Source organism: Mus caroli, chromosome 6 (assembly GCF_900094665.2).
Source record: "Mus caroli chromosome 6, CAROLI_EIJ_v1.1, whole genome shotgun sequence".
Lineage (NCBI taxonomy): Eukaryota > Metazoa > Chordata > Mammalia > Rodentia > Muridae > Mus > Mus caroli.
In genome coordinates, this window is record NC_034575.1 from 28219043 (window position 1) to 28239033 (window position 19991).

The 19991-nt window shown below is 37.4% G+C and overlaps 1 protein-coding gene across 3 annotated transcripts in view; it reads left to right on the forward strand.

The window, feature by feature from the left end:
• The window catches only part of Exoc4 (exocyst complex component 4), a 702198-nt gene that overhangs the window by 166079 nt on the left and 516128 nt on the right, over nt 1-19991 (forward strand). For all 3 annotated transcript variants that reach the window (XM_021164590.2, XM_021164588.2, XM_029478695.1), the window contains exons 8-9: nt 13920-14065; nt 17185-17273. In XM_021164590.2, coding sequence (XP_021020249.1) covers nt 13920-14065; nt 17185-17273 — 235 coding nt within the window. The remainder of the gene's footprint in view (nt 1-13919; nt 14066-17184; nt 17274-19991) is intronic.

Below are 19991 nucleotides of genomic sequence, written 5' to 3' on the forward strand. Positions count from 1 at the left end.
TTTGAGGCTAAAATCCTGTTCTCATAATCCTATTTATTGTCCATTCTCACTCTTTTCAGTGTTATCCCATGTCTGAAAATTTTTATGCCTCCTATTTTATGTGATATCAATTATTACTAACCCTGTGCCTTTATTGTGATTTTTCTTTTTTTCTGTTACAATGGGAAGTTTTGTTTTGTTTTGTTTTGTTTTATTGGCAGTCCCTTTTTAACTTTCCCTGGTTCCCTTTAATCTTTTACCAATGACTTTCTTTGAGCCAGTTTTCCCTTGAAAGGTTTCCTTTGCTGTTGCAAGAGGCCATTTGTTTTATGTGCTGCCCTGGCTGTCAGGATTTATGGAGAGCTTCTTGCTTCTAGTTTGTTGCAGTTACACACCCCAACCCATTTCTTTTTTTCTTGTTTATTCCCTCTCACAGAACAACTCTATCCAGACCTACTGTTTGGCTACTGTTGGAATAGGAGGATTTCTTCTTAGCCTGTTGCCTAAATGTCTGGGTGATAATTAAATAAATAATTTCCTGAGTTTTACTCCTAAAAATCATTTTTATGCATATCCAGAAAAACCATGAATATTCAAATAAAAATCAGTTTTCATGATTGCTTTTTTTTTGAATCTATGATATTTTGCAACAGGTAATTGTATCCTGTCTTCTGCTTTCAAGTAACTGCTTTATTTTGAATGGCTGTTCTAATGGACACGGATGAGGAAAGTAAACTAGAAGAGCCAGCAGCCTCTCACACCAGTGTCACTGTGGTCCAGAATGTAGTTCAGCATCACCTTTTAGTGTAGGAAAAGAAGGGGTAAGGCTTTCTTTCCACACCTTTTCTCCACAAGCAGGTGGCGTTTCCTTGGAGCAGCATCATTAAATCATTATGTGAAGCTTAACTCTCTCCCATCAGCCTTGAACTTAGTGGGAATTCATTAAACATTCTGGCAGTGGCTGTGTTTGGATCTAGATTTTGGCATTGTGAGTTGTTTTTATGTCTTGTTCATTTATAAGTTTTTTAATGGGTATGTGGGTGAGATTGTGGGGTACTACTCATCAAATTACATCTTAACATTTAAATTTTTTTATTTTTGCTTGTAGTTTGCTTATTAAGTTATAAATAGGAGAATATCTTCTTTTATCTTCTTTTTCTTAATTACAAATGGGATTTTAAATTTTAAATATATGTGGTAAACTTGGACCAACATATTTCTGAAGTCAGAAAATTCATAAATCCTTTTTTATTAATATACAAAAAGTTGTTTATAAAACCAAATTATTTTCTGCATTTCATATGTCCAGGATATTTAATATTTTCACTTTTCTATTTGTATATCTCCTATATCTGCATTCCTAGACATGAATTATTTATAATTAAAACATTGTATGTATCTGGGTATTTTGTCAGCATGCATGTTTCTACCATGTTTGTTCCTTGTACCCACAAAGGCCAGAAGCAGCCATCAGATTTCGTGGAGCTGGAGTCTGATGTTGTGAGCCACCAACTGGGTGCTGGGAATTAAACCTGGACCCTCTGGAATAGCAGCCAGCACACTCACCTGCTGAGCTCTTTCTACAGCTGCTAGGCTTGTTTAAGTACTGCCACCAGAAAACGAATTGTAAGGAAGCTTGGAGATTTCAGTGTATTCATTGATGAATAGAAAAAGGTTAGTTATTTTGAGTGAAATGACAGTATGCTGTAAAGTATGCTGTAAAGGATAGAGAGTTGTATTCTTCGGCTATTACTTTCTTAATGAACATTTTTGATTGGGATAAAAACTATGCAGCTTAGCTTATGATTTAAATCACTCCTTAGTAGTGCTCACATTATTAACATGATTTTTGCCTCTGTCTTCCTCACTGAGAGGAACTGAGGTGCTGGTGGCTGTCATCCTGATGCTCTGACTACCTTTTCTGATGAAAAAAGTGTAGGAGGCATTACAAGAAAGAACGAAATCATTGGAAGAGATAGAAAAATGGTTCCCACAGCAATACTATCAGCACATATCTCATGTGCACATTAAAAAGATGACTGAGGTTTTGTTAGATAGTTTAGGTTGTGAGAGAACTTGTACTTTAGGCTATAGAAGTAGGGGGATGGTTCTGTGTTGCTAATACAAAGCAGTAAATACATCTGAGGAGAAATCTGATGACCAGACTGGAGCAGTGGTATAGCCCAGGCTTCTAGGAAATGCAAGAATCTTCTACCTATACCATGCTCTGCCATCTCCATATCTCACTCAACTTTCAGTTCTCTGCCTGTTGTTTCTGCTCAGAATTACTAGTGCTCATCCATTTTCTATAAAAGTCATTCCTAGATTTAAATTATTTATCATTAATGTATTGTATGTATGTATGTATGTATGTATGTATGTATGTATGTATTTTGCCAGCATGTATGTTTGCACTATGTGTGTTCCTTGTGTCCACAAAGGCCAGAAGGGGTCTTTAGCTAGGCTGCTTTGATTCTTCCTTGCTGTGTTTTATTGACAGTAGCTGATGGTAAGGAATGTACCCTGTGGAAACATGTTCTTAGTAATAATGACAGAACAGCTAATCAAATGCTACATGTGTGAACTAGTAACCTTCCTGCTTACTTACTATCAGCAAATGAGCAACATGTGGTCATTTGAAATATTCCTTTCAAAATTCTGCTATGTGAGGTTAGTTGTTCACTTCTATGGTCCATTTCTATTCTTCTCCTTCCCCCCAATCAATTATCTTATAATGCCATCACCAGTTGTTCATCAGTCTTTCCGATGTGTAAAGTCTGCTGTGTCCATCCTCTGTCAATCTGTAAGCTTATCATGACATATGTACATGGATAGGATTGTTACCTTTTCTGGAAGGAGAATAAGCCATAAATATGAACAAGGCTTTAAAAAAGCCTAACATAAATCACTAAGAAATATATGTAGTCAACCATGAGACTACAAAAATCACTGTGAATTATAAATGATGCAAGAAGGTTACAGAAATCATTTCCTGTGAAAACAAACATATGTTTCCACTTCCTGTAGTAAGGCTCAGTTATTTTAATATTATTGGTTGACAAGATTGTATATGGAATACCATATAGTAGAAATTTGCATAGAAAAATTCTTGGAGATAATTGATAATATGGAGCACTGATGCTTACTCTTAACTAGCAGAGGTTGCATTTAGTCTGCATGGCTGTGATGTGATCAAAATAAGTCTATCACTTGGTAATTGTAATGTTATGCATATATGTATATACATGTTTAAATTATATATACATAGAAATTCCTTTCCTGGTAAGGTCTGTTTTGTATAGTTTACTCTGCCTTCAAACTTGCTATGTAGTCAGGCTGGCTTCAAATGTGTAATCGTTCTCCTTCAGACTCAAGATCCTGTTTATAGTCATGTACACCCAAGCCTAGCTTCCTCTTTTTAATTGTTCTTGGTTAGTAGTATACAGATTTTAAACTCTTCAAAAATCAAAATCTTTATTGAAATTTTCATAACCTTTTTCTTTGATTGAGTTGACCTCATGTTTCCCCTTAAAGTAGTGGTGACTTTTATGGTATTTGCATATTAAGAACCCAACGAGTTTTCTTAAACATTCATTTATTTTTTTTCTATTGTATGGATTTGAGTAATATTTTCTTGGGAAATTAACTGTGAATAAACATTTATAAGCTGTTTAGTATGTTGCAAAGAGAATAGTCTTTATTAAAACTACCCTGTTACCTCTTGGGTAGCAATCATAACCTCCCTGTTGAAGATTGTGATTGTAGTATACAGTTTTAATACAGTTGAAGAGTTGTGTGTTTGGTATATAAATTTATTTTGAAATCAGGATGATTTCACCTATTAAAGTACTTTATTCATGACATTCTGATGGAACAACTTCGTTAATACTGGTGATAAAGCACAGGTGTAAGACATGGGGTTTTTTCTTAGCTAGCTTGCTGGCTGAGATCAAACTTAACCATTTTTAACAACATTGGCATTTCAAAATAATATATGATTAAGTTCATAGTTCTGTCATCCAGACTGTTTTCAAATGTCAGTCTTAAAGGAAGCCAGCGTAGGCTACTGTTACTTACTTGTGACCACTCAAAGTCTCCAAGTATTCAGTTTCTAAGAGAGTAGGAAATGTTGTTTAAAACTGAAAATTGTTTTCCACATTTAAACAACCATTTTATTTTTCTTACATTTTAAATTCATTACTTTTTGGTTGTTTCCCACCTTTTATCGTGAAGCTAAAGGTTATGAATGATAATATCGCCATTTACAACAGAACATATTTCTAATGGTAACCTGTGACATAGTAAGAAAACCTACTCTTAACTTGTAACTTTGGGCCTGTAGAACCTCTTTTATTGCAGTGAGTCCTGGGCACTTTGTAGCTATTCAAGAACAAGAATCTGGATGTTCAAGTGGTGGGTGGAGAAGTGCACTGCTGCTCTTGGCTATGGGTGAGTTAGCATTTGTCTGAAGAGATAAGTGCTGACGTCAGCTTTACAACGGCCTGTGTGGTATGCAAAATCCACACTTGCAGATTTAAATCATTGATATTTTAACTTAAACAGTTAGATGATTTATCTGTAGTTGTAGCAATGTGTTAAACATTAAAAGTAACAAAATTTTATACAAACTAAAACAGTTTAGCTGTTAGCTTGGCTCTCATCTCCCAAATAATAGGCCAAAACTATTTATTAATTGATTTGAGAATTATTGATTTTAATAGATTTACCCTCTGATAACATACATCGCAATAAGTATATTTTGTGGCTAGTCTTTTTCTTCTCTCTTGGTCTAAGCCAGAATGTCCTTGAGTTACACATTCTGTAGTCAAGTGAAGAGCATCTGTCTTCATCCATGATCCTTTATTCAAAGATATTTTTACTAGTGAAAAGTAAATGTAACAGAAGTCGAGGCCACCTGCAGCTCTGTATTGTCTTTGTTCTGATTGTATGTTATTAGAACCGAATTGTAGGATCATCATATTTAAATGGGTTACTACATTCTACCGGAGGTACATAGACCTGGAAAAGTTCGATATTATTGTTTAATGGGCTCAGAAGTAACAGTAGTTATACCAAAGCCAACAAATTAGGCAATAACTATATCTACATGGAATGAAAGAATGCCACTCTCAGGTCTGACAATCTGATCCTTTCTGAAGTGCAGATTCACAGTTGCCATTCACGTGGTCACATTTTCATGGAGGTGTATCAGGACGAGATCTTCCCATGAGCCACTTTGGTAGATCCAGTTGTAACTGTGTACTCGAACCTATAGTTTAGAATCTGTGTTGGATATGTCAGAAAGCTTAAGCAACTGTGTGAATGAAGTTCCTCTGGCTCCTTTAAATGGTGGGGATAGTCATTTTGGACTAAATCATAGATGTGCCTTTCATGTTCATAGATCTTAGATCCCAGGATGAAGAATATAATAAGTACTTTGTAGATCTTAGTCAACTCCACCTTTGCATGTAAGTGACAAATCAAAGTGCCTACCTCATGAATGTTTACCTGGATTATTTATTTTTCACGGCTAGATAGTATAATGCAAATGTTTTTTGATTGCTTGAGCCCTTTATTTATTTATTTATTTATTTTTCCTGGGACATAATCTTTCCATCTTATTATTGTATCACCAGTTTCTGTACCTGTTTCCTATTCAGCTGGAGAATGGAAAGACGTATTAGAGTTGGTGTGAGCATTCGCCTGGGGTGTGTACTCCTTCATCCTATTGCAGAACATAGGCCCTCAGAAACCGTCTGATGTGCACTCCAAAGACATGATTTTCCTTTCAACTGTGATGACACTATAATTGATCAAGTATATTCTTTCTAGGAATCATAAATTCTTCTTGGAGTTTGAGGAGATGTCATGTTCATTTGTCAACATGTCACTCCAGGGACACAGGTGCAGTGAATTTATGAGGAAGTGTCTTATGTTTCTCCAAATCACATAAATATGGAGCTGAAGGAAAAACGTGTGGCTTTGGATTACCCCTCAGATGGAGAGCAATTAAAATCTCTCTGTAGATGGCGTTTCCATGTGATTCTTAGCATAGATGAAGACAGCATGCAGGAAGACAGCAGAGGAATTTTGGAGACTTGCAGATGTTTTCTCAGAAAAGAAGACTACAATACTACAGCGTTTCTTCTCTGGCAGAGAGAATATTCCACGTTTTAGTCAAGTGCATGATTAACTTTGACATTTGGAAATAGAACTTCATACAAAAATAAGCTTGGTGGTTTTGCATGTTTAATTAAGATGTTTAGTTCTTGTCAGGGCTGATATCCCCCCCCCCCCTTCGAAGGGCAATATATTCTCAACTTCTGAAATTTGAGAAACCTGTACTTAACCTTTAATCGTTATTCCATTTACATGGAAATCTGATTAACAACTTTTAAAGTTCATGAGCTCCTGGTAAATGCAATTAAGACCTTTTGGGGGTTTGCTATTAAGAGCTGGCATTTAAAGAAGACTAGAATCTGGCTACTGTTGCTGTCTTCTCTATAGCAGGATGTCTTAAGCAATTAGCAGAGAACATGAAGTACATGAATTGTACTGTATTGCTTCTGCGTTAACATGGTTGCTATTTAAATAGTTTGCTATCTTTTCCTTCTCTCTGACTTGCTTTCTACCATGAGCTTATTACAAAGTGGGAGCACGGTGCCAAGGCTAACTAGACGGAGGTGCAGGCTCTGTAGCAGTGCAAGCGCTAGGCACAGCTCCTCCTCCATGTTTTATTCTCCAGTCCCGTTTTCAGGCATGCAGTCTCATGTTTTGTGTGTTCACATTCATCATCCTTCATTATTGACTTTCTACCTTTTCACCATTGGGGAAATTATTAGAAATGTAAGTCAGGTATACAACTATTTTCAAAACTCAGGTACTTCAGCTGTTGCCCTTGAGTTACAGGTACAGGAGGGAGGAAAGTTGATTGGTACAGGGGCATGTAATATAATTTATAGGCTGACATATATGTTGATGGGTGTAAATAATTCAAAGAGGAAAGGGTTATATTGGGTCATACATTGTCTATGAAGCACAATTTGTTTTTATTTCACTTACGATCAGAATGCATGTAAGTAATAAGGTACTTTATGCATGTCAGTGCACTGCTTTTTAGTATTTAGAGATAAGTAAAATAATGAGGTCAGATATGCGCATATCTACTCTTAAAGAATACTTGCACCTTCATATATTTCAGTGTTGTGAAATTTTTATGATTAGACATTGTTTTTGAGTAAGAGATCAGAATAAAATAATGAAGTATTAAAAATAATGTTAGATGAGAAAATGAATCTAAAATAATTAAATTTTATTCCAGAGTTATCAGTTCTCCATCTTTGGACCCTAGAGTTTCTATCTGTACTATAAACTAATTTAAATAATCAATGGAGCTCACTTGATTGACCTTTTAATTTGTTATCAACCTCATTTTAACAGATAAATGAAATAATTTAGTTTCATATTTTGAATTACCATGTAACTTCTTATTACAAATAGTATATCTAATCATAAACCTAATATAGATGTGAAATTTTATGTTGGAGATAGAATTTTTCTTGAAAATGTAATTCTACAAGAAGTCTAGAGTGAGTGACTTTAATTGGATTTTAGTTACTAAGAATTTTAAAATGATATATGAGCATTTTATGAAATTGTGATAATACAGCGTTTTAGGAAAGTGCTTTCTTATCAAGTTATATAAGGAGGTTAAGTGATAGGTAAAGGCTAAATATCCAGCTGTAGATGGTTAACTGCCAGGTCTGGAGAAACAGCTGTGATGGCTGCTGGTGATCTTGGAAGTACTTAAAGGTACAGAAAAGGTTTTGTGGACAGGCTGGGAACTGGTTGCTCTTACAGAAGCAGAGGAACTTAGGTATCCAGGAAGACCTTCCCAGTTAGGGACAGTAGGCATATGTTCTCAGACAGGGTACACAGGGACTTGATTCTGATTAAACCAACTGAGGTTTTCTTTGTGGACTCCTTTATTTATCTCTGTATCCAGGTGCAATATTCTTAGTGCTTTCAAACGTCATTACCTCCCAGTCTTAACAGTGTTTCTCTCAAACCCCTATAGGACAATACTTAGCATACCTCCTAGCATTCTGTAGATACAAATAAATGTTAATTGAATCTGGATCTGTACCTGTTATTTCTGAGATCTCATTTTGAATGAATTATAAGCGATTTTTAATGTGTGTCAATAGTCACATGTTACAGATAACCAATATGAAGGAGTCTTTAGTAACTAAACTGCTAATTGAAAATGCTGGGTCTTAGGCACTTAATTGAATAAACTGTCTCCAGAGAGCAATTTGGCTCCTTTCCAAAATGCATTAACTCTTTGGGGTCATTAGGGTAGCACTTATCGCATTGGAGCAGAAATTTAATAAATGCTACTCCCATGATGTGAGTAAATTAATGTACCTGAGAAAGCCTGAAGTTTCACCATGGGTGCTGTAGCTCTACCCTGGGGAGCTCATCTGTGAATGTGGAACATCAGTGAGGAGCTGCCCTTTAGATTAGATTACTTTCAATTTAGGTAACCTACTGCAAGCAGCTGCACTGCTTCTGATGCCACATTAGGTGTCAGAGATACAAAGAAAAGCCTTGGCTTGAACTGAGAGAGAAGGTTGTAAAAGCCTGGGGACAGGAAACAGACAAAACAAAACACAAAAGATGGAAAACAACCCCCCCCCCCCCGTAGGAAAAAAAGCCTTGAAGAAACCCCACTCGCCACATAGGTTTTAACTGGAATGAGACAGTTGTGTCCATAGTGAGGGCAGACAGGAATCTTCTGGAAGGCAGGATCAGGATGTCTCTACAGAAGTTTAACTCAGATTTCTTATCACAATGTACTATCTAGGCAATATGGATGTATATACACATATATGAACAAGTCTGTAAATATATGTATAAACTATGAGGTAGATAAACAAAAACCTTTTTTAAAGTGCCATTTTCTTGAATATTTCATTTCATTGCCATGTGAATATGGAAAAGTTAGTTCTACCACTAACCTAACAATAGGCAAATGGCCAGCAAGCCTCTTTTGGAAATACCTTACACTTGGCTGGGAGGCTCCTGATGAGAAATACTTATCTGTTCTACTCATCACAGTGCTAGAGGCAAGATAGATAGAGCTAGTTGTTATTATAGGACTAAGGAGAAGCCACTACCACAAGAAGCCAAAATCTCAAAGCTCTTTTTCCTTATACATGAAAAGGCATCTTCCTCTTACATGTGGAGTCATGTTAATAATAAACCTACAAATATCATATTGAGTTTTCGAAAACTCTGTATGCATAACTACAAACCTCCCATAGATAATACGTTAAATAAATAAGATTAAATGGTGAGTGAAGAGTTCACTCAGAATGATGTTACTAGTGTTTCAGGAATTTATAAATTTCAGAATGTTGTCACTTTGTTACATCATGGAATTTCTAACTTACACCGCGGCAACTGCTTATCCAAGAGTACAGTAGCAGGCCTGCCTGCCTTCATTTCAGTTTCTATATTCTTTTATGCTGTGTACATCCTTTCTTTGTCAAGAGATCCACTCAGCACTCTAGGTCCTCAAGCCTAACGTTGGATTGTGGTCTCGTTTGAAGATGTGTCATAGATTTCACCATTCTTTCCAACTGTGTCTCTGCGTTTCTTACAAGTTCAATGTAAAACACTCGTGAACTTTGGCATTTGTTTTTGAAGTCTAAATCAATAAAAAAACCTTTTCACTATTTAGAAGTATAAAGGAAATTAGTACCTGAAATAGGAAGGGATCCAGAGCCTCAGGAATGTGACATTATCTTGTATAGATTTTCTTTGATGGATAAATTTTATGTTAAATGTAATTATCTTTGTTCCAGAGTTGATTTTTTTATGGAATTAATAAAATGAAAATTTGAACATACATATATGTGCTTAAAATATGTATGTGCAGTTTGAAAGATACCCTGCATTGTCTACCAAGATATATAATAATCATGAAATTATATAACTTCTTTATTTCATTTTAGTTTGATGCTTGGAATTGAGCACAGTCTACCAGTGATCTGTTCTCCATGCTGCTAGTTACATTTTATTGCCAGGCATCTGATGTTTGTATCAAGATTTTCCTTTTCTTTTTTTTTTTTTTAATTAGATATTTTAGATATTAGATATTTTCTTTATTTACATTTCAAATGTTAACCCCTTTCCTGGTTTCCCCTCAGAACTCCCTATCTTCTCCCCCTCCCCATGCTTCTGTGAGGGTGTCCCCCACCCACCCATCTACCCATTCTCTCCTCCCCACCTTGGCATTCCCCTACACTGGGGCATTGAGCCTTCACAGGACCAAGGGCCTCTCCTCCAACTGGTGCCCTACAGAGCCATCCTCTGCTACCTATGTGACTGGAGCCATGAGTCCTCAATGTGTTGTATCAAGATTTTCATTTAGAAGACTTTACTTACCCAATTAAGTCACATTTTCAGCAGTTTATGAATAGGATCATTCATAATTCTTCTTTTTTTGAGATATCTAAAACTGTACCTGTCCTAATTTTTTATCTAAGGAAAATGTTACTTGATTTGAAAGAAAGTATTTTTAGTTACGCAGAAATGGGGTTAGAAAACACAATGGAGCAAATTAGTGCCACAGCCATTTGGCCTATGGTCTAGATTATACCTTTCCCTTTTAGGTTCTAGTTGGTTTACAGATTTGTATATTGATGACTAATTTATATATTGGATTCACTTTATTTTGGAGGCTATTTTCAATTTACATACAGCAGCCTCTGTGTTAAAGATCTTATCACATGTTTTATATCTTAATATATAGGTAATTGTGTTTGTTGTATGGCTCTATAATAGAAATAAATAAATAAATATAATGTTATAAGAAACATATGAATTAAGGGCTAACGGTATTAGGGAATTTTTGGTAACTACTTACCTACCAATGTGGAAAATGTTTCTTTGAGTGTGTCCTCCAAAAGAGTTGCTGACGAGAAAATACTGGTACTACTCTTGGGAGGATTTATCTATTAGGGGTAGGGGTGATCTATTCTAGGATTCCAGAAATGATAAGGCAAATATATATCCAGGGAATAATTGCAGTAGGTAGACCTGACTGGAGTATTGGGTTCACATTGCTGGGGGAATATAGTACAATTCAAAGGAAATATATTGTGAACCCAGATGGATCTGTCACTGATGTTTGGAAGTATTGGAATAGTAAGGGAAGCCAAGATTCGTTGAGGAAAACTATATGGATGAGCTAATTTGTTAGGGGACAGGAATGTCTGTCCATATAAAGAGGTAACAGAGTCATTAATCGATGAGGGCACATAAGAATGTATCAAAAGACAGTTCTTTGGTGCAAGGATTGTGTTCATAGATTTATCAGTTGGAACTGTGCACCTCACAATCTTTAGTTCTCTACACTTGATCAGTTAGGGGATCCAATGATATCTATTTGTTTCAAAGAGAAATTTCTGTGATGAGAGGTTATAGCTAGACTAATTGTGGGAAAAGGATAAATATTTAGCATGTTGTTAGGGATTATACTGGTTTAGTTGTTGTAGGTTCTCATCCAAGATCCATTACTTCACTAGCCTTCGGTAGTTGGTTAGGTTCCATTACTTGCCCCAAGATCATATATATACATACACACACATATAAATAAGTATAAGTATATACACACATATACACACATATATAGCTTATGTCATATGGAAAGTTGTGTTTATGGATTCAGGAATGTCTATCATTATACCATATTCAAATTCATATAGAGAACAAGGGGACACTTAGTAAGTGTTAGGGGGGAGAAAAGGAAAGGTTGAAAATGATTTAATTATATTATAATTAAACATTATTAAAGCAGTCCTACATTTAAAGCTAGTAGGTAAGTGAGAATGAAAAATGTGTAAAAATAAAATGTCAACTGAAGGACTAGCTTCTTGTATCTGAAAAGAATTTAAGTTTTAGCAAACCTGATTTTACCTTTGAAATGTGAGTAAAGTTAAGTCAAGCATCCACTTACACACGGGAGAATATAATTTGTAAGAGACATCAGCAATAAACCAAGTCATGGCAAAAGAAACAATAGATGTGAAGGCTACTATTAGAACTTTGGAGCCTAAAGACAAAACGGAATTAAAGATTGCAGATAGCACACAATGACCAAAGGTACATTTTGTTGAGAAGATGGAAGTGGAATCTGTTTAAAGATAGTGATAAACTGGTGGAGAAAATTCTCCCTGCAAACCGAGCTGCAAGGCAATAATTCAGGGACGTTATTGAGGCGGGGCAGGGAACACTGATCTTAAGATACCTGGGTCTGGGAATGCTTGTTAGTCATGCCCTGCTTGGCCTGTGAGTTATTGTGCAAGGCCAGCTATTCAGTCCTGTGACAGCAAGCAACGCCTTACAGTTGCTTGGTTTAGTGTAACCTTATGTTTTACCTGGAGCCGATCTCTGTTGTGCTGCTGTGAATCAGTGAAGGTCTTTCTGTGCTGTATGGCTTTGGAATTATTTCTGAGTTTCCTAGCATTCTGTTGATCAGGTATAGCTGAATTTCCTTCTAGCATCTTCCAGTCCACAGCTTGATGAAATTCCTCTGCTGACCTGGAAATGGAGACTCAAATCAGTGTCTCCCTCATACTAGATGGCTGAGTGATGCTTATCAGATGGTATTGGTTATTATATTGGTTTATGCACTTGGTGGATAGCACTCCAACACTCCCATACAAGTAAAGCATTTCCCCACTCAGTGTTTTATGGTTTTTCCTGACATCCTGGTTATGTACAGGATTTGGAGTCACTCAGCCCAGGTTGAAATTGGGCCATTTGCAATTTTAAAACCTAATATTATTTCTACATCTTCAACTACAAAATATAGTGAGAAATTCAAACTTCATAGATTAGAGACTCAGAAGAATGCTAATGTTTAAAAAAACTTCTGATGTTTAAATACTGAGTAGTATGTTTGCTTGCGGCCGAGGCTTAATCACCCTCAAACTTACTAAATAGTGTTCGTAGGCTTCAGAAGGGCTTTCGATGACTATGGCATTCAAAATAGTTTAATGTTCAGTGAGTGAGCGAGTACATAATCAGATGAGACCTTGTCTCTCTGAAAAGCATTTCCTTGACTCACAGAATCGAATTTCTTTTTAAATGATATGAATGAGTTCAACCGCAGTAGTGTTATTAGGTATTCTTAGGAACTATTATGCTTTCAGTTCCAGATTTCTCCTTTTTCATGGATGTGTTTAGAATTCTGGTAACTATAGTTGATCCTAGCACAGGCTTCACTCCTTGTGGCTCTGTGGTGAGCTGATCTTATAAGGAGTATCTTTTTTAAGTAGTGTAAGTAGTTCATCACAAAAACAGTTGCTTTTTCCTTTCTTTTTTCTTTTTTTCCACTCATTTCAAGGAAATTAGCAGTTTACTAAGACTTTGCAGGTCAGGAGTACCTTACTCAGCCCCACTTCCTTTGCCTTCCTTGATAGGCTTACTGTCATGCTTATATATAGTGGTAGCAGAATGAATGAAGGGTCACAGCATGGATCCTGTCATTAATTCACCAGGGACTACTTCACTTCTGAACCTGTCTGAACCCACACCCTAATACATCTAAACAGATAAGGTCTTGCCTGGAGCACAGGAAGTGCTCAGTAAATATTAGGCCATTGCTGCTAATGCTGTGGTACTTTGGAATAATGAGGATTGCATGCTAAGTAAAGATGGATTTTGACGAATTCACTCAGCATGCTACCTGGCATATTCCAATGCCTATAAACTCAGGTTCCCTGTGAATTGCTAACAGGGATATGATTTTATGGCTGTAATAAAGCTTTTCTTATATCTTTGAGTAGAAGAATGAATATCTAGGTTAATATATCCTGAAAGTCTAGGATGATGTACACTAAATTCTACTCCTCATTGTGCTTGTACAGATGCTGCTGACTGAGTACTTGGATATGAAGAACACACGAACCGCCTCAGAGCCATCAGCCCAACTAAGCTATGCCAGTACTGGACGAGAGTTCGCAGCCTTTTTTGCCAAGAAGAAACCACAGAGGCCAAAGAATTCTCTTTTTAAGTAGGTATCACAGAGTGGAGAGCTCGCATGCTGTGCTGAGCCAGCTCTGAAAGGGCGGGGCCCTTCCCCACCATCCACAGCCACACATTTACTAGCTGAAACTGCCTAGAGCAATTTGTATGAAATATGTTATCCTTGAAAAGGACCAAGTGCCAAAAAACAACCTTTGTTTTTAATACAGAAACAATCCAAAAGTTTTTACTTTTTTCGTAATTACCATCTTAGTGAATTCTGCCAAGCTGTGTGCTTGGAATGTGCATCTCTTGGTGACAGTTACTAGTTCATAAGTTAAGTCTGACATTAATATACGGATGGCTGGTGCTGATTGATACTTCCTGTGTACGAGTCTTCGCATGTGGGGAGTTTATCAAAATGATTCCAATCAAGCAATTTAATTTGGTATTAACCAAATCTTAGCAACTGTAAGCAGCAGAACCTAACCTTTATTCCTTACTAAGTACTATAAAAACAAAAGTACTCATAAAGAAACGCTGACATGTGAGGAAAATTAAGTAAGTTATGTAATGTGACAGAGCCAGCACGTGGTTGTGAGAATACAGAAATGGAGAGAGAAGCCGCTTACCCTGAAGTCTAGTTCGTGTCTCCAGCTGGTTTAGAGTAAAGAGCCGTAACACAGTGACAAAGCGCAGTAGCCTGCAGACACTTTCTTTTCCCAGAGGCGCTCACATGAGTACATGAGAAAGCACACACAAACTCTACTTGCTGAGCGTCCCTATGTCTGTGATCTTTGAGCTTAACAATACCCATATTCTGTTTCATCCCCAATTTGAGGGATGATCTTCAGAAGCCATCATACAATTTTATTTGTAAAAGGAAAAAAGAAATAAGTACGTGGTATATTTTATTTCATATTTTTACTCAGCTTTTAAACTTTTGAAATTTGCTTCATCCTTAAACTTGATTATAAATTATATTTATGCAGCAGTTTAGCTTCAAAAGCCACAAGAACATATATATGTTTTTGTATGTACACACACACACACACACACACATACACACACACACACACACACACACACACACACACGCCAGTGCTGTTCTCTCTTTAGGCTTTCACTCCTGTTTTGCGAGCATACTGCTGTCCCTTTCTCCTCTCACTCAGTTTCTCTCTTTCCTTCCCTCCCTAGTTCTGCCTCCTTTGAAAGCTACACTTAGCCCTTTAATACAGTGCAGGTCTACTTGCCTAAGGATAGTGACACCCACTGTGGGCTGAGCTTTTCTACACCAATTAGCATTTAAAACATATGGACATCTTGTCAAGTAATGCTGTTCTTTCTTAATGTTTTCTTTTTCCAGGTTGTGTCATGTTGACAACAAGGACTAAGCAGTATAACTTTCTAAATTCCAGCAGAACAGTGCCTTCAGGGCTTTCACATGTTAGCTGTCAGCCATGGCTGTCTTTGCCCCAGCAGTGTTGGCTAAATTGCTGGATAGGGGTAGGGATGGGGAGTGTGTGTGTGTGTGAGTCCCTAATTGGTAGAAATTAAAATTTTTAAATACTTCTTATACATTTATTATTATTGTGCAGAACTAAAACTCATTATTGTCCCAGATTTGGACGTTAAACAGATCTGCTCATTTTAAGTTGGTTTCTCTGTTAGTGAGCCATGCAGGTCTGAGAGGGTCTCTTGTCTGCACTTGCCTCAGTGGCTTTGGCTATCAAATAAGGAGGTGAGACTAAAGAACCTCTCGTGCCTCTTCTGCTATAAAATTATCTCAGTGTATGACTTGTTGCAAGCATAAAGGGAATTCATGAAGAGCAAGCCTGTCAAGTCATAAAGGACTCAGATTGCAGAGCACTGTAATCTGTTTCTTGCAGATCTGTGAAGGACTTTATTACCCTCTTTAATTGCCCTTCGCCAAGGTTAATCGTGTTTAAGTTCTCTCTTATTGTAGACATTTACTTCCTTATTCTAAGCTTGTGAGTTTGTTTTTTCCTTTGCTATCTCTGATCAATAGCTGTCAGCATGCTTTTTGGAGGTCAGTGGCTTCTTTTCTGCACTTGACTGGCAGGTGGCACTTTTGAAGTACTGCACACTTTGCCTTGCTTCCGGCTCTTTGTGCCTCTTAGTTCTTGGTAGGGTGCGGAAAGCGGATCAAGTAACTGAAGTATTTCCTTCATAGGCTGATACTCATCTTGGTATTCATCCTCCTGTCAAGGACTGGATAAAAGGGACACGATTAAGAAAATGATGCTCCTTTCTTGTTGTTGCCAGTCACTGAGTCCACCGACTCTGTTGCTTTCTCCCTATGCTGTTGACCCTTTAGAGGCAAAATTCTTAGAAGGATTCCTTCTTTTACAGCTTCTTATCTTGGCTTTGAAAATCTGAGCTATGAAATGGAATCTTGATATAGTCATAATTTTACTTGGTTTTATTTATACCTGTACGCTATTTTTTATGACTAATTTGTTTTGTGTTCCTTGTTTTAGCTTTTAGAGACCCATTCTGTACCATAATCTGTTTCCTATGTTTCTGACCTTTGTAAACAATTCCTGGAGAATACTTAAATGGTGCTATAGGGCAGGCAAAACCTAGCAGCCATTTGGAAAAAATCATTTTAGACATTTAGATAGAGACCAGTGATGCCTTACTTCTTTGATATCAGTGGTCTTTTTTAGTATCCTCTGTGCATTAATCTTTTACTTCATCAGTTCAGGAAGAAAACTGCTCTGAAGAACCATTATGTCTGCTGAGGCAGTGGTTAGGCAGTGATGGGTTTTGATTTGAGTAATAGCATAATTGGAATGACTTTGTAGGATACTCTTGTTGCTGTAGATGTGCTCACGCTCTAAGATGATGAGGACAACCATGGTGATGATGATCTGAAGGTAACTGGAAGTGGAGGAGGTCAGAATTCTTTTAGGTGAAAAAGGTGATGAAGAAAAGATCCAAAACCTCCTGCAGAGGAATGCTAGCAGGGATATTATTTATAAAGCAAGGTTTGGGCAACTTTTCATGTATAGCCAAAATGTCATAATTGTTACACACCAGGGAATGTTATACAGACCAGAATAGACTAGAATGTTTTGGGAGCATAGAGATGGATGGATGGCACCTATGTGGGCTAACCATGTGGTATTCTGTGCTGTATTTTAGGTTTGAATCATCCTCCCATGCTATCAGCATGAGCGCCTATCTCCGAGAACAAAGAAGAGAGCTCTACAGTCGGAGTGGAGAACTTCAGGGTAAGTGATTCTCTAGAAAAGTCAGTTCATGGAGGATAGTCTGCAATGTGTATAGCACGTGAGTTTACGGTCTACATTCACAAAGTTCTTTTTAGACAACAAATTCTAGTGAATTCGCAGTCCTTTTCCATTATCATCTGATGATTCCCCAAAATCTGCTATCAAGCTTCTAAAACTAATACTAAGACTAAAGAATGCCTTGCCATTGAGGTGGAAATTCTAAGCCTATGTATTGAAGACAGCCTGAGTCCAGGCACATTTATATACAATGCTAGTCTTATGTTGGCCATTATGGTTGTCCTTTGTTTGTTAGTTTTAAAGTCTTCTGGAAAGGGGAAGCTCAGCCTCTGTGATGAGAAGAGTGCACAGACATTCTGGATCATGTGGTTTAACATTGTCAATTGATACATGGATGCTTGGAACCCGTTTGTGGTTACCAGCAAGTTTAACTTGCAGAGGAAAATACTTTGAAAATAAATTATAATATAACAAAATAAGATTTGAGCCAACAATATTACCTTTCGTAACAACAACAAAAAATAGATACTATCTTAGGGTTTCTCCTACTGTGACTTTCTTCACCTCAACCAAGGCAACTCTTAGAAAGGGGACACTTAATTGGGGATAACTTGCAGGTTCAGGGTTTTAGTCTGTTGTCATCATGGCAGGAAGTATGGAGCTGCACTCATAGACATGGTGCTGGAGAAGGAGCTGAGAGTTGTATATCTGTATCAACAGGCAGAGAGAGAGAGGGAGGGACTGAAGGAGAGAGGGAGGAAAGGGGGAGAGAGAGAGAGACAGACAGACCGACAGACAGAAGGCCTGCCTTGAGCATATGAAACCTCAAAGCCCACTCCCCAGAGATCCACGTCCTCCTCTGAGACTTCACATACTTCACAAGGCTACACCTCCTAATTCCTGTCAAGTAGTACCACTCCCTAATAACCTAATTCAAGTATCAAATATATGAGCCTGTGGGGGCCATTTCTATTCAAACTGCCACACTGGACATGGTAAACTATAAAATATAAAGAAAGATTTGTGAGGGTTTCCTAAGCATTATAGGTGTCAGAAGAAATGGAAGTCAAATACAAAGAAATTTAAGATAGAAATTTAAGCTCCAGGTAACAAAGTGAGACATGTGTGCATGCCTATATGCACAGTCAGCCCACCTATCCATACAATCTTTATGAAGCTGCATCTCTGCTGAACACGTGTATGGCTCTTTCTGTTATAGCCTAAATACTTTAATAGGGCAACTATTGCTATAGTATTTGTATTATATTAGTCATAAGATAGAGATGATTTCAGGTAGCAAAAGTGAATGTAAGTTATGTGTAGATTCTATACATGAGTATTATTATCCATGGGGGATGAACATGCAAATACTGTATACAGATATTTCGACAACAGCATGGGGACATTCATATTAATAACTTGGTAGATCACATGTATAGACTTACTAGAGGAGTTCAGAGAACAGAGTGATAATTTTAGAACTTAGGACTTTAAGAACAAATGGATATGAACGCTTTTACCGTCCTTTATGCATTGTGCCGTTTTGATTATTCGGCTGTGACTGGCCTACAGAGGCTCTTAGTTGGTCAGACTCATCATAGTTCTTTCTTAGAACACTATGTAGTAACTAGACAGCCTTTCTGGGTTTTAAGACTTTGTCTCTGTCATCCCATCTCCACCTTTTTTTATCATCCTATTAACATGTAATGTTTTTTCCAAAGTCTTTGCTCTATTCTCACATATCTCATTACAGTAGTTGTCTCAAAGAGCTTACTAGCCAGAAATGTAAGGCTCACAACACATTCTGTGAGCATTGGAATGAGATTGGCATCACAACATTTATTTACTTGCTGTTAAGGTGTTGTGCATCCTGATCTGCTTCATGGAGGAGTATATGGTAGAAATGACCCCTTCTGTCAGGCATGGAGTGGAACACAATGCTGACCCCAGCTCTAGAAGGTGGCTGCTTCCTAGGAGAAGGACTCTCCTTGAGTGGAATGGAGTGACAGTAGTAGTGACATGGGTTCGTAGGGTTGGGATCTTGTGTAAGGTGCAGTTTTTGGACATATCATGTATTTGCGGGCTAGTGGAGCATTTTTCCTACTGTCCTGTTTGGCTTGGTTTGATGGTTTTGTATGTATGTGTGTATTTACTTAATGCTTTAAATTTGACCCTATAATATTTCTGCATCTGCCTTATATTAAATCCTTTTAACACTTACAAGATCCTCCCCTAAAGTTAATTCCTGATCATTTCATTCTATTAAAAAAAAAAAGAATGAATATTTCAAAGGGCAGTTATAGGTTGACTCTATAATTGAGTAGTAATTATAGAGTGTGTGTAGGATCTCTGTCCTCAGCACAGTGTCTTCCAACATCATCGTGCACCATAACAGAAATGCTCACTTAGCACTTCCAGGTAAATCAGCTCTTAGATGTAATCAGTGCAGCAGCAGAGTCCCTGTCTGTCACGCAGGTTCATGTTATTAGCAACTAGTGCCACATGCTGTTTCGGAGACAGTAAGAATAGTAAGAATTCAGCCAGGCGTGGTGGCTCACGCCTTTAATCCCAGCACTCAGGAGGCAGAGGCAGGCGGATTGAGGAGTTCGAGGCCAGCCTGGTCTACAAAGTGAGTTCCAGGACAGCCAGTGCTACACAGAGAAACCCTGTCTCGAAAAACCAAAAAAAAAAAAAAAAAAA